Raw genomic sequence first — 27,346 nt, forward strand, 5'->3', positions numbered from 1 at the left:
CAAACTGTATAGTTGATTGTCGGGAAGAATGTTTCCAGGGGTCTTTATTTGCTGTAACCTACTTTGATACAAGTTGAATAAAATGCGTTTTTAATAAAAAAGAAACATATTAGCCATGATTGAATGACGGAGCAGACTCGATGGACCGAATGGCCTAATTCTGCTCCTTTACCTTATGGTCTCCTATGAATTGGTCTCTTCAGCCTTCAGTAAAAGTGCACTGTGTGAAATCATTCCATCACCAATGGATTTTCTGCACACACCAGTCATCTCAAGTTGATGGAAGGATACGAACAATAGTCCTCCATGACAGAATAACATGAAAACAAAACTTTCTTGTAAATTCTATTACCAGTGGTAGCATGTACAGTGTAATATCTCCGAATTGGAAGAAAAATACTAGAAATCTAAAATAAAAACAGGTTTGAAGAAGAGTTGTGCGGACCTGTGGCTGGCACAGTGGCAGACACTGCTGCCTCACAGCGCCAGGAACCCGGGTTCAATTCCAGCCTTGGGTGATTGTATGTGTGGAGTTTGTGCATTCTCCCGGTGTCTGCGTGGGTTTCCTCTGGGTGGTTGCAGTTTCCACCCACAGTCCAAAGATGTGCAGATTAGGTGGATTGGCCATGCTTAAAATTGCCCTTTAGTGCCCAAAGGTGTGCAAATTAGGTGGGGTTACGGGCAAGGAGAATGGACCTAGGTAGGGTGCTCTTTCAGAGGGTCGGTGTGGACACAATGGGCCGAATGGCCCATTGTAGGGATTCTATGGTTCTTTGTTAATGTTAACTATTTTCTCTCTCCGCAGATGCCCCAGACCTGCTGTGTTCTTCCAGCATTTTGTGTTTTTATCTCCAAACTGGATCTTGATTAAGAAAAAAGGATTGAAAAACTGCTTTCATTATTCCCACTTGAAATTTCGTAAACTAGTGCAGGTGTATTAAAATTAATATTCTCTTTGCCTCTAAGACTCGAGCACTATGGAATAAGAAACACATACACTTCTCAGCCAGTAAATCAGCACGCGATACTGAAAGAGGCAGGTGCCAGTTTAGCTCAATTGGCTAGACCGCTGGTTTGTGATGTAGAGCTAGCTCAGCAGTGCGGGTTCAATTCTCGTACTGTCAACCTTGCCCCTCACCTGAGGTGTGATGATCCTCAGGATAAATCACCACCCGTCAGCTCTCCCACTCAAGGGGGGGGAAAGTAGCCTCTGGTCATCTGGGACGATGGTGACTTTACCTTTTATTGGAAGAAGCAGCACTACTCCACTCCCAAACGAGGAGCACATCAGCCCTACGGTAATAATTTGCCTCAGAGACAGTACCTCAGATTGGTGTGTACTTGGGAAAAGCCTATTACAGAGTTCAGTGTGACAAAAATAAATCAAGAGCGGGGCATTTTACACCCCACTGTAAATCTGCTTTACGGTGGAGCTTACTTTTCTAAGCAACTCTCTTTCTATCACAAGTTCCTTGTGGAACCTTTTGTTCCTCTGTTACATTTAGAAGGCTTCATTGCTTGGACTGCTTGATCAGAATCTGTTTTATTTCTCCACCCTGGATAGCAAGTTGTATTTTTAAAAGCAACATGTGACCAGGCAGGTTTTATTCACCTTGACGAGTACCAGCATTTGCATTTAACACAAATGGTGGTGATTGAAAGAAAGAAAGATATTCATTTTAATAGTGCTTTACACATCCACCAGGTGGTGAGGGTGTGAACAGGAGTCGGATCCGCCAGGCCCAGGAAGAGTTTGGAGGCAGCCACAGGGGCTGCTGGGTGCAGATGTGGGCTGTGTGAAAGGCCCACCTCAGCAGTAAAAATAACAATGAATCCAAAAACAACCCCCTGTCCCTCACCCCTTGGATCCCCTCCCCCACCCCCACTACCAACATCCATAGCCCCACAAACGCATTATCCAACTTAGTACCAATTCATGCCAACCCACACCCACCACATTCTTCCCTAACACACTCCATGCCAGCACACCCAGTATCCACCATGGGTAAACCTCAGGACCCATGCTGAGATTAAATAAAAAGATCTAATTGTCAATTGCTTTATTTTTATAAATAATTAATTCATCCATTAAATTTGAATTCCTTCAAATACATATTCCCTCGTGAAAACAAACATTTAATTCAAGTGCTCAATCCCTTGTAAAAACAAGAATTTGTGTTCATAATCCCACGTCAAAGACTTTGGCCGGGATTTTGCATTGCCATCAATGACAGGAACTATCGTGGGCAGTAATGGAAAATTTGGAGAGGTAGCCAAAAGTCCTTTGACTTTCGGCAGAACCAAAAGATCCCTAACATTTATAGCCACTTGGAGCTGTCAATCAAACTGCGAACTGTTGATTACCATGTTCCCCGCTCCACCCCCGGACTCATCTGATTAATCAGTACCGCTCCATGTTGAACACTACTGACCCGGTAGCACCACTACTAACCATTTTGGCACGGTCCTAAAGGATATAGCTATGAAATTGGGTCTATCAGGAAATCAACGAGAGAGAAAAACATATTTGACCTCACCCTTACCCATTTGCCTGCCGCAGATGCATTTGTCCATGGCTGCATTGGTAGGAGTGACCACTGCACAGACTTGTTGGTGACCAAGTCCCATCTTCACATTGAGGATACCCTCTATCGCGTGATGTGGCATTACTACCATGCTAAATGTGATAGATTTTGAACCGATCTAGCCACTCCAGACTGGACATCCATTGGTTGCTGTGGGCCATCAGCAGCAGCAGAATTGTGCTCAGCCACAATCTGTAATCTCACGACCTGGCATACCCCCCACTCCTACCATTACCACCAAGCCAGGTGGTTGACAATTAAACTGGAGGTGATGACTCCACAAATGTCCCCATCCTCAGTGATGAGGGAGCTCAGTACATCAGTGCAAAGGATCAGGCTGAAGCATTTGCAACACTCTTCATCCAGAAGTGCTGAGTGGATGATCCATCGCTGCCTCCCCCGGAGGTCTTCAGTATCTCATATGCCAGTCTTCAGCCAATTCAATTCACTCCACATGATATCAAGGAATGGCTGGAGGCACTGGATAATGCAAGGGCTCTGAGTACTGACAATATTCCAACAATAATACTGAAGACCTGTGCTCCACCCCTAGCCGCATCCCGAGCCAAACAATTCCAGTACAGCTACAATACTGGCGACCACCCGGCAAAGTGGAAAATTGACCAGGTATGTCGTGTACACAAAAAGCAGGACAAATTCAACCCGTCCAATTACTGCCCCATCAGTCTACTCACGGTCATCAGTAAAGTGATGGAAAGCATTGTCAGCAGTGCTATCAAGTGGCATCTATTCAGCAATTATCTGCTGACTCACACTCAGTTTGGGTCCTACCAGATTCACCCAGCTCCTGACCTCATTATAGCCTTGCTTCAAACATAGCCTTGGACAAAAGAGATGAACTCCAGAGGTGAGGTAAATGTGACTGCCTTTGACACCAAGGCAGCATTTGACAGATATGGCATCAAAGAGCCCTAGCAAAACTGGAGGTCAATCTTGTCAATCGCAGGAGTTCCTCGGGCAGTGTCCTCGGCCCAACTATCTTCCGCTGCTTCATCAATGACCTTCCTTTCACCATAAGGTCAGAAGTGGAGATGTTCACTGATGATTACACAATTCTCAGCACTCAGACACTTCAGCATTCCATGTCCAAATGCAGCAAGATCTATAAAATATCCATGTTTGTGTTGACAAGTAATATTTATGCCCCACAAGTGCCAGGCGATGTCTATCTCCAACAAGAGAGAATCTAACCATCACCCCTTGACATTCAATCACAGAATTTACAGTGCAGAAGGAGGCCATTCGGCCCATCGAGTCTGCACCAGCTCTTGGAAAGAGCACCCGACCCAAGGCCAACACCTCCACCCTATCCCCATAACCCAGTAACCCCACCCAACACTAAGGGCAATTTATCATGGCCAATCCACCTAACCTGCACATCTTTGGACTGTGGGAGGAAACCAGAGCACCCGGAGGAAACCCACCCACGCACAGGGAGGATGTGCAGACTCTGCACAGACAGTGACCCAAGCCGGAATCAAACCTGGGACCCTGGAGCTGTGAAGCAATTGTGCTATCCACAATGCTACCGTGCTGCCCCTATGGCTGAAGGTCCAAGATAATTTATTTCAGCCTTTGTTGATGTTGAGATCAGTGTGGGGTTTCATCTAGCAGATTATATTTGAAATTGTCGCAGGACCAAGGAAATTCTAGAAGCTTATAGTTTGTGACCATAAAGTAGAAAATGGGGGTGGATATTAAATATAAATTTACTGCAACAAATATTTAGCTGTTACAGTACAGCCTTGAACATGACAGTAGATTGAGAGCGAGTTGCTTTGTTGCAAATTCATTAAGCCCAAAAATGAGGAGTATGAATTTAGCGATTTTGTTGACTTTTTTTCAGTGAGTTGGATTATCACAATGCTGTTGAAATAAATGCAAGATGCCAGAAAGTCTGTGATCAGTGGGACAGTTTTGGAACTCTCACACAGAAACGGAGGGATGCTTTAGAGGTGAGATATATTTGAATGATTATTAAGTGAGTAAAGGATAGTTCTGAATAGCCTGTCTAATCATATATATCAGGACAGGGCTAACACTCGTACTTGATGCATATTTGATAGAGATGATTTTATACCTGTAAATGACTTGCACAACATCTACATCACTGAATTTGTGCAGCTGACATTAATGGTTAAGGCTGGAGACATATTTGCTGTTCTAGAACCTTCATGCTCCGCAAGACACAATTTAATCTAGAATTCATGTAAACTCTAAACGCTGCCATTGTTATTTTGTGTCAAGGTGCACAGAGACAGTTTATAGTCACAGCCCTTTAATACTGTGAGGATATTGGGTGAGATTCAATTAGGAGGGTCATGCAGAATGATTGGTATCGTACCCCAGTGTGCTGAAATCAATCGAAAGAAATATGGGATAGGATGTGCCTCAGGAGGCAGATGCGATACTACCTATTTTGCATCCCCAAATTAATTACCATAGTCTTAATCATTCCACGATATGGCTCACTATTAGCAGAAAAAAAAACACGTGATCTGTGAGTGACTTGACACATTATTTCAGGGGTTTTAAGTAAAATATTAATGATGTGAAAATTTCTGAGTGAACTATTTCATTAGATTGATTTTTGTAAGAAAGCCATTGTAATTGTGTCTCACTGTACCAATGCCAGTTATTGTCCTGAATGTGAAATATTGGGCTGGATTCTCTGGTCTCCGACGGCGAAATTGCCTTCAGCGGTTGTTCGGAAAATCTCCGTTTGCGACGAAATCGGGGGCACCGATGCTTTCGCGATGCGCCGCCCCCTCCGTATCGACGGCCTCAGGACGTTACCTGAGGCCCGCCCCCCGATGCTCCGCCCCCGACCGGCCGAGTTCCCGACGGCATGGGTCTCGTGCTATTTTTGTTCGGGAACTCGTCGTGACGGCTGCGGACTCAGTCCAGCGCCACCACAGTTGGGGGAGAGCCGATCCACGGGTAGGGGGGACTTTGGCAGGGGCAGGGGGCACAGGTGGGGGGGGGGGGGTGGTCCAGGGGTGGCGAGCCTGGCCAAAGGGAAGGTACTGCACTATTTGGCAGGCCGGGTCCTCGCGCGGCCGGCACCATGTTGCACAGCGCGGCCACTGCAGGCCGCCGCCATGCACATGCATAGCCACGGAACCGGCAATTCTCTGGCAATATCGGCAGCTGGAGCCAGGTCCTCTACGCTGCCTGCCTGCAAGCCCCCAACTAAACGGAGGATTGGTGGCAGTTTTGCGCTGATTTTCCAGTCTTAAAACGCCACTGTTCCCACACCGGCGTCAGGATATAGCTTGAAAATCGGAGAATCCAGCCCAGTGTATTTCCCTTTTGCTCTCTTCCTCTTCATAATCCTCCAATCCTAAATGTGTTAACTCCTTATTGGGTGGCTTATGTTCCAAAGACACTGAACATTTTCTGCTGCCGTGCCTAAATACGCACGATTCTGAAAGATCCCCATTTATGAGTACCACAAGTTTATTGAAAAGTGTTGGCATTCCAGGGTGGTTGTTCATCTGCAATTATAGCAGGGAGCATACATTTCCTCTCCAAATGATTTTGAGGGGCTTTTATTATCCTAATGGAAGGATGTATTTTAAGTGTGATCCTGGTGTTAAACATTCTGCATGGTTGGTACTCGTGTCTGTGCAGTTACCTAGGTTCGCCACACAGTGGCTGTGTTGCAGAAATAAAGCCAGACCTATAGCTTTATTTACGTGATTCTCCAAATATGTTAGCCATTTGTAAAATGTAGCCTCATGATCTACAGAATAAAGAATGTGCAAAAATTACAGTAGAATAGATTTAGTTTTTAATGCAACTTACTAGGTTAATTTCCTAATTGCAATGACTTGATTTACACATTGGCATGAATAGCCAGAGAAGCAAGAAGGAAATGGCCTTGGGATAGCTCTTCAAATTTGAGGAGCCATCTTTCTCCCCGTGTCTGCGTGGGTTTCCTCCGGGTGCTCCGGTTTCCTCCCACAGTCCAAAGATGTGCAGGTTAGGTGGATTGGACATGCTAAATTGCCCTTTGGGGTGAGATTTACAGGGTGAGGGATTGGACCTTAGGTAAGGTGGCCTTTCAAAGAGTCGGTGAAGACTCGATGGGCTGAATGGCCTGTCTGTACTGTAGGGATTGTGATTCTATGGTTCTATCTTACAAGCCTTGGGTCAGCAATTCATAAATCTCCGGTTTCCAATGTTGAACAAGTTTTTAGTTTACTGAGAGCAAGACAGAGAGCACCACCCTTCATTTCATATGATGTCATTGGACCATTCCAAAATAAAGAAAAAATACATTTCAAAAGCAGATTAAAATAGGCTCTGCGTACAGCCGTTAGAAATAAAGAACAATGCAATTAGTTATCATGGTTTGGAGTGCCCCCATAGGAAGTGCGCATTCTGTGCCATAATGCATTTTTTCTTTGAAAAGAGTACATCATCATCCCAGTGACCATTCCCATTTTCTTTCATATTTGTTGCATCCTTGCAGGCCACACACCTGTTAGCTAAGTGAGCAGATCCCTATTAATGCTAATCTCAACTTCCTCTATTGGGTTGTGTGCAACTTGATGGGTATACTCTGTATTTGATTGCCTTCACTCCCTCTTTTCTCCCCTCCTGCACCCCACCAGCATCAGAACCTGAAAATTAGTTGTGCAAAGGGTACGTTGCTCCGTAGCGCTCCAGCACATTGACACCAAATGTTGTTGGTCCGTGGTTTGTTATAAAATGTATACTTCCACAACTAATGATTCCTAAACTTCACAACCCTTTTACAACATTGAAATAAGTATTCCCTGTCTTTCCAATTTATTAAACTTTCAGAGGGCTGAGAAATTACGGGAAACCATCGATCAGCTCTTCTTGGAGTTTGCTAAAAGGGCTGCCCCTTTTAACAACTGGATGGAAGGGGCAATGGAGGATCTGCAAGACATGTTTATTGTTCATAGTATTGAAGAAGTTCAGGTACAGGACGTTTGCTTCAAAAAGAAATAATATTGGTTTTGGTCAAGTGTGATAATTCATTCTAATTGCATGATTTATGTTGTCATAAAGTCTGAAATATTGCAGCCGGTTGGTGACAGTTTGGGGTGTGGAAAGGCTGCCAAAATGGCAGGCTACCAGTTGGAACCCAATTGAGACACTTGGGAGGCCAACCTCCCACCTCCATGACCATTTTGCAGATGTCATGGGGCCCGCCATCGCATAAGGAGACCATCAGTGAAACTTGGCGAGCTCTGGGGAGGACATAGTCCTCTATGGCCCACAGAAGAGGCCTCCAGAAACAATGGCTGCATGGCCACTCCACTCCTGTGGGAACAGTGCAACGATCACCACTCCTCAGCCGCTCTCATCGATCGACGGGCCTTTCTGCTTGGCCCCAGCATCCCCAAGCCCCTCTTACTGTTACTGTGCTGGACATGCATCCAACAAAGGATGGAGCTAGAGTCAATCTGTCTTCAACATAGGTTAATTCACAAGACCCAGAATAGCATAAATGCAGACTACTTTTCCCTTCCGCAGTTTTTTCCCCTTCAGGTGGAAACTGGATCTTATGCCCAACCTTTCCCCAATTAGTATCAGCAGTTATTGATCACAACTAGAGATTTCATTGTCATACCATTAATGCATGCCCTTCTGTAAAGGCTCCCAGCCATTGAGCCACCCTCTCCTTGCAGCTGCAGTCTCCGTAATGGCCACCACTAGTGGTGGCGCTGATGAGCTGTTGAGTCCTCTGGTTCAGCCACTTTGGGAGACAGACAGCCTTCTTTAATTGGGACGGAAATCATCACAGGAGATATGCCTCCTCAAGTGCCACTGCTGACCAAAGTGGGATCACCTCCCACTTTTGGCTCTGGCATGAGAGTTCAGCTGCCTGCCCAAAATCCAGCCCATCGAATTACTGACTGTGCACGGGAGCTTAGTAAAAATGTAAAGTTTAAAAATGCAGGTTCATGTTGTTACCAAATTAAAACCAACAGTTTTGCATTGTACCCTGTGCAATTGAACTTCTAAAATAACCCACAGGATTTTTGAATCCATTCCATCTTCCTTTAAAGTAGATTAGGCAGCATGGTGGCACAGTGTTTAGCACTGCTGCCTTCCAGCTCTAGGGTCCCAGGTTCAATTCCGGCCTTGGGTGACTATGAATTTTGCACTTTCTCCCCATGTCTGCGTGGGTTTCCTCTGGGTACTCCGGTTTTCTCCCATTGTCCAAAGAAGTGCAGGTTAGGTGGATTGGCTATGCTAAAGTGCCCCTTTGGGCTGGTACAGACTCGATGGGATGAATGGTCTGCTTCTGCACTGTGAATTATATGATTTAATATTAAACTTGCATGACCTCCTTCTGAGGTGGTTTGCTTTCTGAATAGACAAATTGTTTGCTTTCAGAATAGACCAAGAAATTATTTCAGTGATTTACAATTTTATTCTGACAATTACAAGGATGGCTAATGACCAACTATTATTCACAGTGTGGCAGTCTAGAATATTTGTACATGTATTTTTGCTTTTTATCAATGATGAACCCTTTGCCTTTATAAAAGGAAATCTATTCATTGAAAAAAAAGAAGCAAATAAAGATCATTTTATTGTAATTGCAAGTTAGCGCAAACGATATTTCGTATAATTTTAAAAACCTCAAAATAAATGAAGTGTATGCTTTTTTGTTGGCCCCCTCTCTCTTGATTTTTAGAGTTTGATAACAGCCCATGAGCAGTTTAAATCTACCCTGCCAGAAGCGGACAGTGAGAGGCAGGCCATCCTGGGAATCCTTAATGAAGTCCAGAAGATTACTCAGACCTATAGCATCTCGTCCACTGCGTCAAATCCTTATACCATGATATCGTGCAAAGAGATCAGTGCTAAATGGGACAAGGTATCGCCAGGCAAACTATGTTTACAATGGATTAACCCTGGTGTTAAATATGAACAGAAAGTGCACGAAGTACATGATATTTTCATCAAAAACTGAACAGGAAAGAGAGATGTTAATACTTTGGTTGTAGAACCATTGACAAAACACACTACTGCATGTTTTTCTTCTGATGAAGGGTCAAGACCAATATTCCAATTTATTTTTTCTTCCAGGGAGCTGACAGATTTACGACGCATTTTTAGCAACTTCTGCTTTTATTTCAGAGTTGACACATTTTTCTCAGAGTGTCAGCGTCTGTAAGGTTGTGGTTCTTACTTGCCCTTAGTACAGCGAATATAGCTCACCTAGAAAATTTCACACTGCTCACTAATAATAATATATTAATAATAATCGCTTATTGTCGCAAGTTGGCTTCAATTAAGTTACTGTGAAAAGCCCCTAGTCGCCACATTCCGGCACCTGTTCGGGGAGGCCGGTACGGGAATTGTTCTCTCCTCATAATCTCTTACTGTGACAGAACACTCAAATTCATGGAGAGCTGTTACTTTGTCAACACCATTGCATTATTTGGTTGTTGATTATACAACACTCTCTGTATTCAACATTTAATTAATTTAGATTTAATACTGAAATCATACATGATATGGATTCCCAGTCCTCTTTTGTCAAAATAATATTTGAGAAAGCAAGCATGTGGTGAAGGCAATGTTAGTGAATAGATTAATTGGCTCAATGTGTTTTTGCATTAAAATAAAATTGTTTTTAATGGCAGATGAAGCAATTGATTCCTCAGAGAGACGCGACCCTGCAAGAGGAGCTTGTAAGGCAACAATCTAATGAACGGCTCCGTCGCCAGTTTGCTAGTCAGGCAAATATCATTGGACCTTGGATCCAGCGTAAGATGGAGGTAAAATAGGAATTCAAGCCCTTAAAATTCAGTTTTGTGCTCGAGGTGATTTTTCTGCTTCGAAGTATGTATCTTGTTCAACAATAGCAGCTTGTATTTTCATGGCACCTCAACTGTCAAGAAATAGATCAACTCCAAACCAATGAATGAATCATTCTGAGGAGTAATGAAAAGCAGTCAGAGTTTGCCCACTCTTAAGACAGTCTGCTCGTGCTGTGCATTCCAATAAAGCAGCTTAAAAATATTCTGAACTTCAAATTCCTGCTTGCTCCTCTGCTACGAGTTGTCAGCTCACCTTTCCGCCTCAACACTGACATCCACTCCCTCCATCACTGTTTACCTTGATCTCTTTAAAACCCTGATAAAAACCCAACTCTTGGACTATGCTTTTAGCTGGATGATTTTTAACAGGATGTGGACTTCGCTGGCTGGGCCAGCATTTTTTGCCTATCCCTAAGATCTGGGAGTTCAGGTCCATTGTACCCTGAAGGTGGCAACGCAGGTCGATAGAGTGGTCAAGAAGGCATACAGCATGCTTGCCTTCATCGGACGGGGTATTGAGTAAAAGATTCGGCAGGTCATGTTACAGTTACATAGGACTTTGGTTCGGCCACATTTGGAATACTGCGTGCAGTTCTGGTCGCCACATTACCCGAAGGATATGGATGCTTTAGAGAGGGTGCAGAGGAGGTTCACCAGGATGTTGCCTGGTATGGAGGGTGCTAGCTATGAAGAAAGGTTGAGTAGATTAGGATTGTTTTCGTTGGAAAGACGGAGGTTGAGGGGGGACCTGATTGAGGTCTACAAAATTATGAGAGGTATGGACAGGGTGGATAGCAACAAGCTTTTTCCAAGAGTGGGGGTGTCAACTACAAGGGGTCACGATTTCAAGGTGAGAAGGGGAATGTTTAAGGGAGGTGAACGGGCAGGGAACAGAGGGAAGTAGATCCTTGGAAAATAGGCAACAGGTTTAGATAAAGGATCTGGATCGGTGCAGGCTGGGAGGGCCGAAGGGCCTGTTCCTGTGCTGTAATTTTCTTTGTTCTTTGTTCTTTTGTTCTAATTGTCCTTGAGAATGTGGTGGGGGGCAGCACGGTGGCACAGTGGTTAGCATTGCTGTCTCAGGGCGCCGAGGTCCCAGGTTCGAGCCCGGCTCTCGGTCACTGTCCATGTGAAGTTTGCATGTTCCCCTGTGTTTGCGTGGGTTTCGCCCCCACAACCCAAAATATGTGGAGGGTAGGTGGATTGGCCACGCTAAATTGCCCCTTAATTGGAAAAAATGAATTGGGGACTAAATTTAAAAGACAAAAAAAAAGGTGGTGGTGAGCTGCCTTCCTGAATCGCTGCAGTCCATGGATTTAGGTGCACCCAAAATGCTGTTAGGGAGGGAGTTTCAGGACTTTGACCCAGCAGCAGTGAAGGAACAACGATATATTTCCAAGTCAGGATGGTGAGTGACTTGCAGGGGAACCTCCAGGTGGTGGGGTTCCCAGGTATCTGCTCTCCTTGTCCTTCTAGATGGTGGTGGTCGTGGGCTTGGAAGGTGCTGCCTTGGGAACCTTGGTGAGTTTCTGCAGTGCATCTTGTAGATGCTGCTGCTGTATATTGGTGGTGGAAGGCGTGAATGTTTGTGGAAGGGGTGCCAGTCAAGTGGGCTGCTTAATCCTGGATGGTGTCGAGCTTCTTGAGTGTTGTAGCAGCATCATCCAGGAAAGTGGGAAATAATCAAAGTGACCAATGTGTTAAATGTTCAAACTACTATCACTCCTAGATCCAGTGGAGAGCTGGAAAATGTATAAACTTATTATGAAGAAAATCATTACATTGAAACTACTATGGGAATCACTTGAGGTAGATAGAGGCACATTTGGCAGTCAGTTGAGAATGGATTTCTCATTACCACACTGAAATCTTTGTTTATACTGTAATCAAGGTAAGGATTAATATGAGGCATCCAAGAATTTTCAAATTGTTCATTGAGGCATATCACCTGAGTTTATTTGGGGTCCTGCAATGATTTGCACCCATTCCATTATTGATTTAATCATCAAGTCATCTTCCTAATGTGTATAAGCCAGGCTTACATCTCTGCATTCAATGGTAGCTTCAGTTAGTCTATAAAGTACAGTAGCTCAAAGCTGGGGGGAAATAGCTATCCTGAATAAGTCTTGTGTTGTTTTTTGAAGACAGTATATTATTGTAACTCTTGGAATTTAAATACAGGAAATAGCTCAAAGTTCTATCGAAATAAGTGGAACCCTGGAAGATCAGATGAACCAACTGAAACAGTTGGAGGAGGTCACCATTAACTACAAACCTAACGTTGACAAATTGGAAGGGGATCATCAACTTATTCAAGAGGCCCTCATCTTTGACAACAAGCACACCAATTATACCATGGAGGTATTGGATGGATGTTGTAGTGAGGGTTGTGCCTTTTTGTGTATTTTTATTGTGAATGAGTGAGCTACAAACAGTGCAGGTCACATCCAAAGTGTTTCCAGCCATTCCAGGTTGCCCATTAAATTGGCCAGGCCAAAGGCCTGAATTCTTCAACACCAACTGTTTTATCAACTGGAGTGGGCATGAAGTAGAAGGACAGTTGGGCAAAAATAAGGTGCAGTCTCTTGATCCAATGGAACACGCGTTCTTAAAAATGTGTACATCAGTTTCTTCCTTAAAAATAGTTTTAACGGGAGCTTTTCAATATTTTGTACAATGCTAAGTCTACCCTTGGGCTTGTTTTTCTTTTTGGACAACTTCAATATTTTTTGAGCTTAAATGCAATCATCTATGATAGAAATATTTAGCACCAATGCTGATTTAACATCAGGTCCCATGTTTGTGAGGAGAATAAACGCATGTTAGATCTTCCAACCCACCTGTAAGAAATGATAAACCAGCTCAAGACCAATATGAATTCCATCCTCACTATTACCTGGTGGATTGGTCACTGTTGCCACAGGAGTGGAGTGACCATTGCCGCTGGGAGCCAGCCTATTTGATGCTATAACAAAACACCCATTAAAGTGAATTTTGTGTGACGTGGTGCAAAATGTAATCCCGATATTTAAGAATCTTGTACCGTGTAGACGTGTAACCTGAAAAAGTTCACTCAAGCAATTTGAGTCTTGTATTCATCGAGGTTTATTTATATCCCATTATGTTACTGTGGCAATATTTTAACTTGTTTCTTTTTTTAACTGATTTTGGTAGCACATCCGGGTTGGCTGGGAAATGCTTCTTACTACAATTGCCAGGACTATCAATGAAATTGAGACCCAGATTCTAACCAGAGACGCTAAAGGAATTACCCAGCAACAAATGAATGAATTCCGGTCTTCATTCAGCCACTTCGACAGGGTACAGTGTCCCTTTTATCAAGTGTGATTTTTTTTTTGTTAAATAAAAGGATGTTAGAAGCCTATTAGAAGTAGACATTTTCAACTTATGGCGGCTTGTCTGTCTCTTTTGCTCCCCCATGAAGTGATTTTTGTCCCAGGGTAATCCTGTGGCTCTCCCACCAAAGTTACAGTGGACAAGCAGGAGAATTGCAGTGGAAATTCACCCAGAGTTATGATTGCTATTACCTTAGCGACCAGTCCTGTTGTTTTCGGACAGACAATGCATTTATTAGCCTCCTGAGCTCTGATACACCCAATTAAAGTTAAACAATAATTGACATCATCACTTTAAAACAAAATTGTCTACATTTTCAATGATATTTACTGAGTAAAGCAGAATTGGCGAAGTCTGCTGAAGTACATTAATTCTTAATTTGCATTAGTTTACTATTCAATTAATAAATTGTCCTCCAGTTCTTTTAGGAGTCACATACAGAGTGTAACCTCATAAGCATTGAATGTCTAGATAGTGGCCAGGATTCTCGGGCAGTTCGCTGGTGGCCGGATTCTCTGGTCCCACCAGCAGCGCACCCCCAACCATCAGTTTCCTGGTGACATGGGGAGGCTTCAATGGGAGTTCCCATTGAAAGTGGCAGGAGCAGAGAATCCTCCTGCCAATCTCGAATGGCACGCTGCTTCTCGCCGTCAAGAAACACTGGGAGGTTGGAGAATCCTGCCCCATTCCTTTCCTATTCATATGGTTAGCTATGTTTACTTGGGGTCATTTCTAGCTCTGAAACTGCTTGAAGCCGCTTTAGAATATGCTGTAAATGTGTGTATCTAAACCAGCTAACACCGGAAGATAAATAATTATGAACTTGAAATTCATGCACCAGTTTTTTCTGATGAAAGTAATGGTGTTGCTACTAATAATTATTGTACGAGCATTCTACTGTTGAAGATGTCCTAAACTGGTGTGGCATTCTAATATTATTTGCTTGGTTTTCTTTTAAACCCTACTTGTGTGAAAATGTGATCCATGTCTTAAAAGATCAAATGGAAATTTTCTGGGGAAAAAGCAGGAAACTAGAACTAAGAGAACGGTTATGTCCGAGATCCAGGATATGTATGATGGGTTGAATGGCCTCTTCCATTGCATTAAAGTTCTAGTGCCTCCAGATTCCTCATGGACGGAGAGGGTCCACTACAGTGGTGGTGTGAGTGCAACAGAACCCCTTCCACCAGCACTCAAGGCCAGGATCTCCATCCAATCAGGAGATGGCAGGGCTTCCTGATCTTCCTTCGTAAGTTGGAGAAGAGCAAAACTGCTTTTCCCAACGGTCCTGAAAAGCCCAATAGATTCTTTGTAGTCTTCAGCTCCAATAGAGCCTTAGTCCTTCCAGGCAGGGTAATTGAACCCCTCTTAAATTAATTGCCTGACATTGTTGAAGGTCTCAGCCCTTTTAGAAGACGTGAATGAGGCTTGCACCTGATTTCAACTGGCAAGAGTCCAATTGAATTGCCTGGAATTTAGAAGATTACAGGATGATTTGACCAAAGTTTTCAAGATATGAAGGGAAACCGATATGGTAGATGGTGAGAAACTATTTCTTTTTTAAAGAAACTTTTTTTTTAGTGTACCAATTCATTTTTTTCCAATTAAGGGGCAATTTAGCATGTTCAATCCACCTACCTTGCACATCCTTGGATTGTGGGGGCAAAACCGACGCAAACACCGGGAGAATGTGCAAACTACACATGGACAGTGACCCAGAGCCGAGATCGAACCTGTGACCTTGGTGCTGTGAGGCAGCAGGGCTAACCCACTGCACCACTGTGCTGCCCGCGAGAAACTATTTCTGCTGGTTACGGCAACAATGACTTGGGGGATATAGCCTAATGATTAGAGTCAAACTTTTCAAGGGGATAAGTTAGATACATAGATACATAGAAGATAGGAGCAGGAGGAGGCCTTTTGGCCCTTCAAGCCTGCTCCGCCATTCATCACAATCATGGCTGATCATCCAACTCAATAGCCTAATCCTGCTCCCCATAACCTGTGATCCCATTCTCCCCAAGTGCTATATTCAGCCGCCTCTTGAATATATTCAAAGTATTAGCATCAACTACTTCCTGTGGTAATGAATTCCACAGACTCGCCACTCTATGTGTCAAGGAATGTCTCCTCATCTCTGTCCAAAATGGTTTACCCTGAATCCTGAGACTGTGACCCCTGGTTCTGGACACACCCATCATTGGTAACATCTTCCCTGCATCTACCCTGTCTTGTCCTGTTAGAATTTTATAAGTCTCTATGCGATCCCCCCTCATTCTTCTGAACTCCAGAGAGAACAATCCCAACCTAGTCAATCTCTCCTCATATGACAGTCCCGTCATCCCTGGAATCAGTCTGGTAAACCTTTGCTACACTCCTTCGAGAGTAAGAACATCCTTCCTCAGAGAAGAAGACCAAAACTGCACACAATATACTCCAAGTGTGGCCTCACCAAGGCCCTGTACAATTGCAGCAACACATCCATGCTTCTATACTTGAAACCTCTCGCAATGAAGGCCAACATACCATTAGCTTTCTTTACTGCCTGCTGCGCCTGCACGCTTACCTTCAGCAAATGGTGCACACGGACACACAGGTCCCGCTGCACACTCCCTTCTCTCAATTTACAACCATTCAGGTAGTAATCGGCCTTCCTGTTTATGCTTCCAAAATGAATAACTTCACATTTATTCAAATTATACTGCATCTGCCATTGGTTTGCCCCACTCGCCCAATCTATCCAAATCTTGCTGTAGGATCCCTGCATCCTCGTTACAATTCACCCTCCCACCTAATTTGGTATCATCTGCAAATTTTCAGATGTTACATTTTGTTCCCTCATCCAAATCATTAATGTATATTGTGAATAGCTGGGGTCCAGGCACCGATCCCTGCTGTACCCCAATTGGAAAAGGAGCCATTAATCCCTACTCTTTGTTTCATCTCTGCCAACCAGTTTTCTATCCACCTCAACGCATTTCACCCAATCCCATGCACTTTAATGTTGCACAATAATCTCTTATGCGGGACTTTTTCAAACGCCTTCTGAAAGTCCAAATATACCACATCGACTGGCTCCCCCTTGTCGACTGTACAGGTTACGTCTTCAAAGAATTCCAACATGTCAAATATGATTTTTCCTGTCATAAATCCATGCTGACTATGACTGATCCTGCCACTGCTTTCTAAATGTTCCGCGATAAAGTCCTTGATAATGGATTCAAGCATTTTCCCCACTACCGATGTTAGGCTTACTGATGTATAATTCCCTGCTTTCTCTCTATCTTCCTTTTTGAATATCAGAGTGATGTGAGCTACCCACCAATCTGCAGGGATAGTTCCAGAGTCTATAGAAACCCGGAACATGACCACCAATGCATCCACTATTTCCAGAGCCATCTCCTTAATCACTCCGAGATGCAGATTCTCAGGCCCTGGGGATTTATCCGCCTTCAATCCCAGAAGTTTTCCCAGCACCATTTCTCTACTAATGTTGTGGGCTTTTCACAATAACTTAATTGAAGCCTACTTGTGACGATAAGTGATTATTATTATTATATTATTATCTCCCTCAGTTCTTCCCTTTCACTAAACCTTTCATTCTCCAACATTTCTGGGACCTGATTTATGTCCTCATTTGTGAAGACAGAACCAAAGTATGTATTCAATTGCTCAGCCATTTCTTTGTCTCTTATTATGCTTTCCGCCTGTTTCTGTCTGTAGGGAGCCTACATTTCTCTTTACCAATCTCTTTCTCTTCCCATATCTGTAGAAATTCTTAGTGTCAGTCTTTTATGTTCCCTGCAAGCTTCCTTTTGTACTCTACTTTACCCTTCTTTTTGTTTTTAATATTTTTAATAAACATTTTATTGAAGTATTTTGGTATTACAACAACAACAAAAATAAACAATGTACATGAAACTATAAACATAGTGCAAAGCCCTCTCCCTCCCTTACAGGTCCCACCTATATTAACCCCCTACTCTAAGCTAAACTAAACCCCCCCCCCCTTCTGCTGATAATTAATTTTCAGCAAAGAAGTCGACGAACGGCTGCCACCTCCGGGCGAACCCTAACATTGACCCTCTCAAGGCGAACTTGATTTTCACCAAACAGAGAAAGCTAGCCATGTCCGATAGCCAGGTCTCCGACTTCGGGGGCTTTGAGTCCCTCCAAGCTAATAGAATCCGTCTCCGGGCTACCAGGGAAGCAAAGGCCAGAATGTCTGCTTCTTTCTCTTCCTGAATTCCCGGATCTTCCGACACCCCGAAAATCGTCACCTCTGGACTCGGTGACCACCCTTGCTTTTAACACTGTGGACATAACATCTGCAAACCCATGCCAAAATCCCGTAAGCTTCAGACATGTCCAGAACATGTGGACATGGTTCGCTGGTCCTCCCACACATCTTGCACACCTGTCTTCCACCCCAAAGAATCTGTTCATGCGGGCCGCTGGCATGTGAGCTCGATGAATGACCTTGAATTGTATCAGGCCGAACCTGGCACCATGTTGTGGACGCGTTGACTCTACTCGATGCGTCCGCTGATGCACCATCCTCTATCGCTCATCCCAACTCCTCCTCCCACTTGTGCTTCAGCTCCTCGGTCTGCGTTTCCTCTGAACCATAAGTTCCTTGTAAATGTCAGAGACGCTCCCTTCTCCTACCCACCTCCTAGAAACTACCCTGTCCTGAATCCCCCTTGGTGGTAGGAGTAGGAAGGTTGACACCTGTCTACGTAGGAAGTCCCGCACCTTCAGGTATCTGAATTCATTTCCCCTCGCCAACCCAAACTTCTCCTGCAGCGCTCTCATACTCGGAAAGCTCCCCTCTATAAACATATCCCCCATCCTCTCAATCCCTGCTCTCCGCCATATCAGGAACCCCCCATCCATACTTCCCGGGGCAAACCGGTGATTATTACAGATTGGGGACCAGACCAATGCTCCCTCTGCTCCCATATGTCTCCTCCATTGCCCCCAGACTCTCAGGGCCACCACCACCACGGGGCTGGTGGCGTACCATGCCTGTGGGAACGGCAGAGATCACTTTGTTGACCCATTTTAAAAAAGGACCTTGGAATAAATATGGGGAGACAGGAACCACGGGAGGACCGCCATCTTCACCGTCTGCACCTTCCCAGCTAGTGACAACGGAAGTGCGTTCCATCTCCGAAAATCTTCTTTCATTTGGTCGACTAGTCGGGCCAGATTTAATTTATGCAGCCGGTCCCATTCCTGCACCACTTCGATGCCTAGATACCTAAAGCTTCCCCCTACTAAGCTAAACGGCAGCTCCCCCAATCGCCTCTCCTGTTCCCCTCACCTGGACCGCAAGCATCTCACTTTTCCCCATATTTAGCTTATACCCCAAAAACCAGCCAAATTCCCCTAGAATCCTCATGATTTCTTCCATCCCTCTATTAGGTCCAATACATACGGAAGTAGGTTGTCTGTATAGAGTGAGACTCTGTGCTCCACCCACCTCCCCCAGACCAGCCCCTTGAGGCTCTCAGAGCAATTGCCAGCGGCTCTATAGCTAGCGCGAACAACAGTGGGAGAGGAGCATCCCTGTCTCGTCCCCGGGTGCAGTCTAAAGTAGTCTGATGTTGTCCTCTTTGTCCATACGCTTGCCACAGGAGCCTGATATAGCAACCTGACCCAGTCAATAAAGCCTTGCCCAAATCCAAACCGTCCCAGTACCTCCCACAGATATTCCCATTCTACCCGATCAAAAGCCTTCTCTGCGTCCATTGCGACCACTACCTCCACCTCCCTCCCTTCCAGGAGCATCATGATCACGTTTAATAGCCTTATATTGGCCACCAACTGCCTACCCTTAACAAACCCCGTCTGGTCCTCCCCAATGACATACGGAACACAATCCTCAATCCTGGATAACAAACCTTTGGCCAGCAATTTGGTGCCCACATTCAATAAGGATATCGGCCTGTCGGACCCTCACAGCTTTGGGTTCTTGTCCCGCTTCAGGATCAGCGAAATCGTGGCCTGTGACATCGTCGGGGGCAGCACCCCTCTCTCCCCTGACTCATTGAACATCTTCATCAACAACGGTCCCAATATCTCAGAGAATTTTTTATAGAATTCCACTGGGGGCAGCATAGTGGCGCAGGGGTTAGCCCTGCAGCCTCACGGCGCTGAGGTTCCAGGTTCGATCCCGGCTCTGGATCACTGTCAGTGTGGAGTTTGCAAATTCTCCCTATGTTTGCATGGGTTTTGACCCCACAACCCAAAAAAAAAGATGTGCAGGCCAGGTGGATTGGTCACGCTAAATTGTCCTTAATTGGAAAAAAATGAATTGGATACTCACCCAACTGCATGGCCTTCAGACCCTCCACTCCCTCTTCTAACCCGATCGGAGCCCCCAGCCCTTCTACCAGCTCCCCGTCCAACTTTGGGAAATTCAGTCCCCTTAAGAAGTGCCTCATCCCCTCCGGCCCAGGTGGGGGTTCCAGCTCGTACAGCCTATTGTAAAAATCCATAAACGATGTATTCACCCCTGCTGAATCTCCAACCAGGTTCCAATCTCCATCATTTACTTTCCCTATCTGCCTCCCTCTTTCTAAGCTGCAGTACAAGCATTCTGCTGGCCTACTCTCCATACTCATAGATCGCTCTTCTCGCCTTTCTCAGCTGCTCCACCGCCCTCCCTGTGGTTAACAAGCCGAACTCCGCCTGTAGCCTCCGCCGTTCCCTTAAAAGCCCTGCCTCTGGGTCTCCGCATACCCCCAATCGATCTGTAGTATCTCCTAACCAGCCGGTCCGTCTCTACCCTGTCCACCTTCTCCCTATGGGCCCGTATCGAGATCAGCTCCCCTCTAACCACCGTCTTCAGTGCTGCCCAGACCATCGCTGCTGAAATTTCCCCCGTGTCTTTGACCTGCAGGTAGTTCTGAATACATTTCCTCAGCCGCTCACACACGCCTTCGTCAGCTAAAAGTCCCACATCTAGTCTCCAGTGCAGGCGCTGGTTACTGTCTTTATTAACCGGCAGATCAACCCAGTGCGGAGCATGGTCTGAAATTGTGATCGCTGAGTACACGGTGTCCACCACCCCCGTCAGTAAAGCCCTGCTCAAAATAAAGAAATCGATCCAGGAGTACACTTTATGCACGTGGGAGTAGAAGAACTCCTTCAGCCTTGGCTGCCCAAATCTCCATGGGTCCCCCCCCCCCCCCCCCCCCCCATTTGATCCATGAACCCTTTTAGTTCCCTTTCCATTGCTGGCACTCTGCCCGTTTGTGAGCTTGACCGGTCTAAGCCAGGGTCAATAACTGTGTTGACGTCCCCTCCAATGACTAACCAGTGCAAGTCCAGGTCCGGTATCTTCCCCAGTAGCCTCTTTATGAACTCCACATCATCCCAATTTGGCGCGTACACATTTACTAATACCACTTGCACCCCCTCCAGTTTCCCACTGACCATAATTACCACGTCTACCTTCAGTCCCCTCAGATGTGCGAACACGTGTGCCCTCTTGACCGGCCCATTTAACCCTCGAACATTCCAGGTGATCAGCCTAGTTGGGGGGCTTATTGCCTCCCCCCTCTCGCCGATCAGCCACCCCTTTTTTTGGGCCTGCCTCCAGCCCATGCTCCGCGCCTCCACCGACCCACCCCCAGGCAGCCTCCGCCCCCAGGCAGCCTCCGCCCCCAGGCAGCCTCCGCCCCCAACCTCCTCTCTGTCCCTTAGCACAATTCTCTCCCTCATCAGCAGAACACTTTGCCCCTCTCCCCCCCCCCCCCCCCCCCCCCCAGTAACAACACAATACAACTCAACCCATTTAATAAACCTAACATATGCACCCCCCCCACTGCACTGGGTGGCCCCCACCCCAGGTGCCAAAACGTCTTCCACCTATTGTTCCTCCCCCCCCCCCCACCCCCGCTCATACATACATATTCCAATGACAAACAATTCCAACACAATTGCCCGACAGAAAAACAGGATGAAAAGAAAAAAACGCTAACAAAGATCAAGTAAGAGATCCAAAATCTAAACAAGCACACCTCCATCCCCCAACGGTACAAATGTAAACCTTAACTCACTCAGCTCTGCCACTGGTCCCAAATCAATACAGAAGGCATTACAAACAGCTTCCACAAAACAAAAAACAAGAAACTTTTTTTCAAATAAAAAGCATGAACATTGCAGCAAAGTTCAAAAGTTATCAGTCCACCACCAGTCCTTTCTTTTTCACGAAGTCCAGCGGATCCTCAGACAACTCGAAATAAAAGTGCAGCTCCTCGTACATGATCCAGAGATGGGCCAGGTACAACAGTCCGACCCTCACCTTTTTCTTAAAAAGGGTTGACCTGATTTGGTTAAAGCCTGCTCTTCCCCTGGCCACCCCCACACTCAGGTCCTGGTAGACCCGCACCCGCAGGATATTATTGTCCCACTTACAGCTCCGTGTCTGTTTGGCCCACTGTAGAATACGCTCCATATCCAACTACCTGTGGAATCCCAGCACCATTGCCCATTGGGGGGGGGGGGGGGTCCCATTCACGGCTTCCTCGTGAGTGCTCTGTGAACCTGTCCACCTCCAAGGGTCGGGAGAATGCCCCATCCCCCAGCAGCTTCTCAAACATATCTGCGATGTATGCCCCAGCGTCCGCTTCTTCGGACCCCTCCGGGAGCCCAACGATTCTCAAATTCTGCCAGCGGGACATATTCTCTCGGTCCTCCACCTTCTCAAGGAGCTTCTTCTGCTGGTCTCTCCGCATCCCCACCTCCAACTCCACCGCAGTTTGATGTTCCTTCTGCTCAGCCAGCGGCTTCTCTACCTTCTGGATCGCCCAATCTTAGGCATCCAATATAAGCTCCAGCCGCTCAATTGACACTTTTATTGGGTCCAAGAAGTCCCGTTTCTGCTCAGCGAAGCCTTCCTGAATAACTTGCATCAGCTGCTCCGTTGACCGCTGGGTCGACAAGCCAGAGGTCCGGTCCTCCGCCATGCTGTCTCCCGCTGCAGCTTCAGCCCAAAGCCTTCTCTGTCTTTCTGTTTCTGCCTTTACGAGTACTTCTACTCCTTCTCTCCATGCACCGATGTGGGAATTCAGTACACAATTGCCTCTGTCATCAATTTTTCAATTCCGCTCTGGTAGAAAATTGGGGGAGAAGGTCTAAAAGTCCGACCCGAGGGGGAGCCACCAAATGTGTGACTTACTCCTTCATAGCCGCCACTGGAAGTCTTACTTTCCCCTTCTTAATTAATCCCTTCATCCATCTTTGCTGAATTCTAAACTGCTCCCATTCCTCAGACCTATTATTTTTCTTGGCCAATCTGTATGCTTCTTTCTTGGATCGGATACTATTTCTAATTTCCTTTGTAAGCCATGGATTGGCCCTCTTACGCCCTTTGCTTTTGTGCCAGACAGGAATGAAGAGTTGCTGTAGTTCCCCCATGCGTTCCTTGAATGTTTGCCATTGTCTATCTACTGTTATCCCTTTAAGTAACTCTCCCCAATCTATCAAGGCCAACTCACGCCTCATATTCTCATAGTTCCCTTTGTTAAGATTCAGTACGCTAGTCTTCAAATCAACTACTTCACTCTCCATCTTAATTTTAAAATTCTATCATGTTATGGTCGCTCATCCCCAAGGGGTCTCGTACAGCCAGATTGGCAATGATTCCCTTCTCATTACACAGTACCCAGTCTACGATGGCCTGCTCTCTAGTTGGTTCCTTCACATATTGGTCAAGAAAACCATCCCGTATACACTCCAGGAATTCTTCCTCCTACGTCATTGTGGTAATTTGATTTGCCCAATCCACGTGACGATTAAAATCACCCATGACCACCGATATTCCCTTATTACATGCATCTCTAATTTCTTGTTTAATACCATTCCCAACCTCGCCAGTGCAGTTGGGGGTCTATATATGACACCCAATAATGTTTTTTGTCCCTTGGTATTTCTCAACTCTACCCATACAAATTCCACATTGTCAGAGCTAATATCTTTTCTCACTATTGTGTTAATAATTTCCTCTTTAACCAGCAGTGCCACGCCACCACCTTTTCTTTTATGCCTGCCCTTCCTAAATACTGAGAACACTGGGACATTCAGTTCCCATCCCTGTTCACCCTGCAGCCATGCAGCAGCAGGGTAGCATGGTGGTTAGCATAAATGCTTCACAGCTCCAGGGTCCCAGGTTCGATTCCCGGCTGGGTCACTGTCTGTGTGGAGTCTGCACGTCCTCCCCCTGTGTGCGTGGGTTTCCTCCGGGTGCTCCGGTTTCCTCCCACAGTCCAAAGATGTGCGGGTTAGGTGGATTGGCCATGCTAAATTGCCCGTAGTGTCCTAATAAAAGTAAGGTTGGGGGGGGGGGGGTTGTTGGGTTACGGGTATAGGGTGGATACGTGGGTTTGAGTAGGGTGATCATGGCTCGGCACAACATTGAGGGCCGAAGGGCCTGTTCTGTGCTGTACTGTTCTATGTTCTATGTCTCTATAATCCCAATTATATCACACCCATTTATATCTATCTGCGCGATTAGTTCATCCACTTTATTGCAAATTCTCTGTGCATTAAGGCACAGAGCCTTTAACTTTGTCTTTATCACAATGCTTGCCTTGCTCCCAATACTTTTCCTCTACTGCCCTGTTTGAATTTTGTCCTTCGTTTCTCCACCTATCACTTTTCTTATTCACTTTTCTACCTTTTGTTTTTGTCCTTGCTCCCTCTTTCTCTGACTCCTTCCATAGGTTCCTATACCCTGGCATATTAAACCCTCCCCAACCGCTCTAGCAAATAGCCCCCGAGGACATCAGTTCCAGTCCTGCCCAGGTGTAAACATTCCAGTTTGTACAGGTCCCACCTCCCCCAGTGCCGGTCCCAATGCCCCAGGAATCTGAAACCCTTCCCCTGACACCATCTCTTCAGCCACGTATTCATCCTATATATATCCTGTCATTTCTACTCTGACTAGCACCGTTAGGAAAGTTAGGAAACACCTTTACATGCAAAACGTGGCAGAAGTTTGGAATTCTCTTCCGCGAACGTGAAATTGATGCAAGGTCTATTGTTAATCTTAAATCTGAGATCGATCGATTTTAGTTGAGAAAAGGTATTAAAGGATAAGGGCTGGCACTGTGGGTAGCATTGCTTCCTCACAGCACCAGGGGCCCGGGTTCAATTCCCACCTTGGGTGACTGTGTGGAGTTTGCATGTTTTCCCATGTCTGTGCGGGTTTCCTCCGGGAGCTCCGGTTTCCTCCCACAGTCATGTGGTTAGCTGCAACATGCAGGTTAGCTGGATTGGCCATGCTAAATTGCTAAATTGCTCCTCCGTGTACAAAGGTGTGCAGGTTAGATGGGGTTACGGAGATAGGGCGGGGAGTGGGCCTAGGTAGGGTGTTCTTTCAGAGGGTCAGTGCAGACATGATGGGCTGAATGGCCTCCTTCTGCACTGTAGGAATTCTATGGGGCCAAGGCAGTGTAGGGGGCTGGGGGGGTCGGGTATGGGTTTATATGGAGTTGAGCGATAGATTGGCCATGATATTGAATGGCAGAAATGAAAAATGAAAATCGCTTATTGTCACGAGTAGGCTTCAATGAAGTTACTGTGAAAAGCCCCTAGTCGCCACATTTCTGCGCTGTCCGGGGAGGCTGGTACGGGAACAGGCTCAGGGAGCTAAGTGACCTACTCCTGATCCCATGTTCACTGCAGCCCTTTCAGGGGGCCATTATGTCTCATGTGGTTTGTGATCAACATCCATACTACTGGAATTTAAAAGGCCAGTGTAAACAAGGTGTGATCTTGACAAAGCTGGTCAGATCCTGTGCAGGAATCAGGGGCGGGATTCTCCGACCCCCGCCGCGTGGGAGAATCGCCGGGGATCGGCGTGAATCCTGCCCCCGCCATTCTCCCACCCCCCAAATGCCGGCCCGGCGTGAGTCGCGCTGCCCGCCTCGGAGAATGGCGGGGTCGCTCGAATTCTCTGGGCCGCGATGGGCCGAAGTCCCGCCCGCCTGTAACCGGTCCCACCGGCATGAATCAGAGTGGGTCCCTTACCGGCGGGACCTGGTGGCGCGGGCGGGCTCCGGGGTTCCTGGGGGGGTTGCGGGGGGATCTTGCCCCGCGAGGTGCCCCCATGGTGGCCTGGCCCGCGGTCGGGGCCCACCGATCTGCGGGCGGACCTGTGCCGTGGGGGCACTCTATTCCTGCCGCATCGGCCGCTGTGGTCCTCCTCGATGGCCGATGCGGAAGTGAATCCCTTTGTGCATGCGCGGGGATGATGCCAGCACGCGCTGGCACTCCAATGCATGCGCCGAATCGTGCCGACCGGCGGAGGACCTTTACAACCCCGGAGGATTCCACATCTTTGGGGCTGCCCAACGCCAGAGTGGTTCACGCCACTCCGTCCTGCCGGGACCCCCCATCCCGCCAGGTACGGGAGAATCCCGCCCCAGGTTTTTCAACCCATCTATGAATCTATCTGTATTTATGATCATTCATTTTTCAGTCTAAGCCAAACACAACAATGTACCAATAGCTGTCGGCTTTAATTAAAGTGATTGTAATTGGCAGTATTACTGCTTTGGTTTTCAGTAAAACCTCATTTGTATTTTTACTCCATATTTATTATTGTGTACAATACAACACATTTTACACTATAAGATGTATGGGATAGGTTAGATCCGAAACTTAACTACATGTCCAATTGACAGACGTTTCATTTCCACGTATGAAAGTGCTTGGTATGAGCGATCATTAAGAAGTACTGGGTCCTGATGTTCTCATTAGCTTTAAGTGAATGTTTTGTAGTTTGCTTCATATAGTGCATATTGTAATTAACAATACACATTTTTGTGTGTAAATTGCATGCCGCAACTAACCTCTGTGCGATACTAGGGTGATTCTGGCAAACTTCAACCAAAGGATTTCAAAGTCTGCCTCATCAGCCCTGGAAGTTGGAAATGATAAACGGCTACGAGCTGGACTGTGTTGTATTTAGTTTATCTATGCAAGTAAAACTGTGCTAAATTTCTCTTTATTTTCTTTTTCCTTTTCAAATTTGCAATGTGATCATGTTATCCATATTTGTTTGGTCTGTCAACATATTTCTTCCTCCTTGGCTTCATGTTCGTTCCCTGGTCGTCTCTTTCCTGTTTGTCCGATTTTACCTGTGTGTTAGTCACTCTCTTTCCTGCTCGCAACAATGATGCTGTCTTCGGCCTGCATCACTTCCGCCTTTGTTGGAACCACTGAATTTTTGGGACTTCGAATTATCCTTTTGACTCTGGCCTCTCCTTGATGTCCTACATCACCATCCATGGACCACGGGATCTGGGGGCTGTCCATTACTGATCTGCTGACTGGAAACTCTCTCAATCTTCCATCTGTTCCTTTTACTTGCTGATCGGCTCAATAGAAGAAGAATGGGGCGATGGAGCCAGATGATCTCAGAGCTTGCCTCATCTCTATGGGCTTTGATTTGGTATGATAGATGCATGTTTAATATATCTGAGATTGCAATTAATTCATCAAGGTGGATTGCAATTCACCTTGAATTCATTATCTGAACTAATAAATTCAATA

General features: G+C 45.9%; 1 protein-coding gene across 3 annotated transcripts in view; it reads left to right on the plus strand.

Annotated features, from left to right (window-relative positions):
- The window catches only part of LOC119974966 (alpha-actinin-2-like), a 132,785-nt gene that overhangs the window by 98,215 nt on the left and 7,224 nt on the right, over positions 1–27,346 (plus strand). For 2 of the 3 annotated variants that reach the window (XM_038814360.1, XM_038814377.1), the window contains 7 exons: positions 4,453–4,561; positions 7,419–7,559; positions 9,289–9,471; positions 10,244–10,378; positions 12,602–12,781; positions 13,595–13,741; positions 27,180–27,245. In XM_038814360.1, the coding sequence (XP_038670288.1) occupies positions 4,453–4,561; positions 7,419–7,559; positions 9,289–9,471; positions 10,244–10,378; positions 12,602–12,781; positions 13,595–13,741; positions 27,180–27,245 (961 nt within the window). The remainder of the gene's footprint in view (positions 1–4,452; positions 4,562–7,418; positions 7,560–9,288; positions 9,472–10,243; positions 10,379–12,601; positions 12,782–13,594; positions 13,742–27,179; positions 27,246–27,346) is intronic. The other variant, XM_038814369.1, reaches the window with a different exon arrangement.

The sequence above is a fragment of the Scyliorhinus canicula genome, chromosome 1 (genome assembly GCF_902713615.1).
Source record: "Scyliorhinus canicula chromosome 1, sScyCan1.1, whole genome shotgun sequence".
Classification (NCBI taxonomy): domain Eukaryota; kingdom Metazoa; phylum Chordata; class Chondrichthyes; order Carcharhiniformes; family Scyliorhinidae; genus Scyliorhinus; species Scyliorhinus canicula.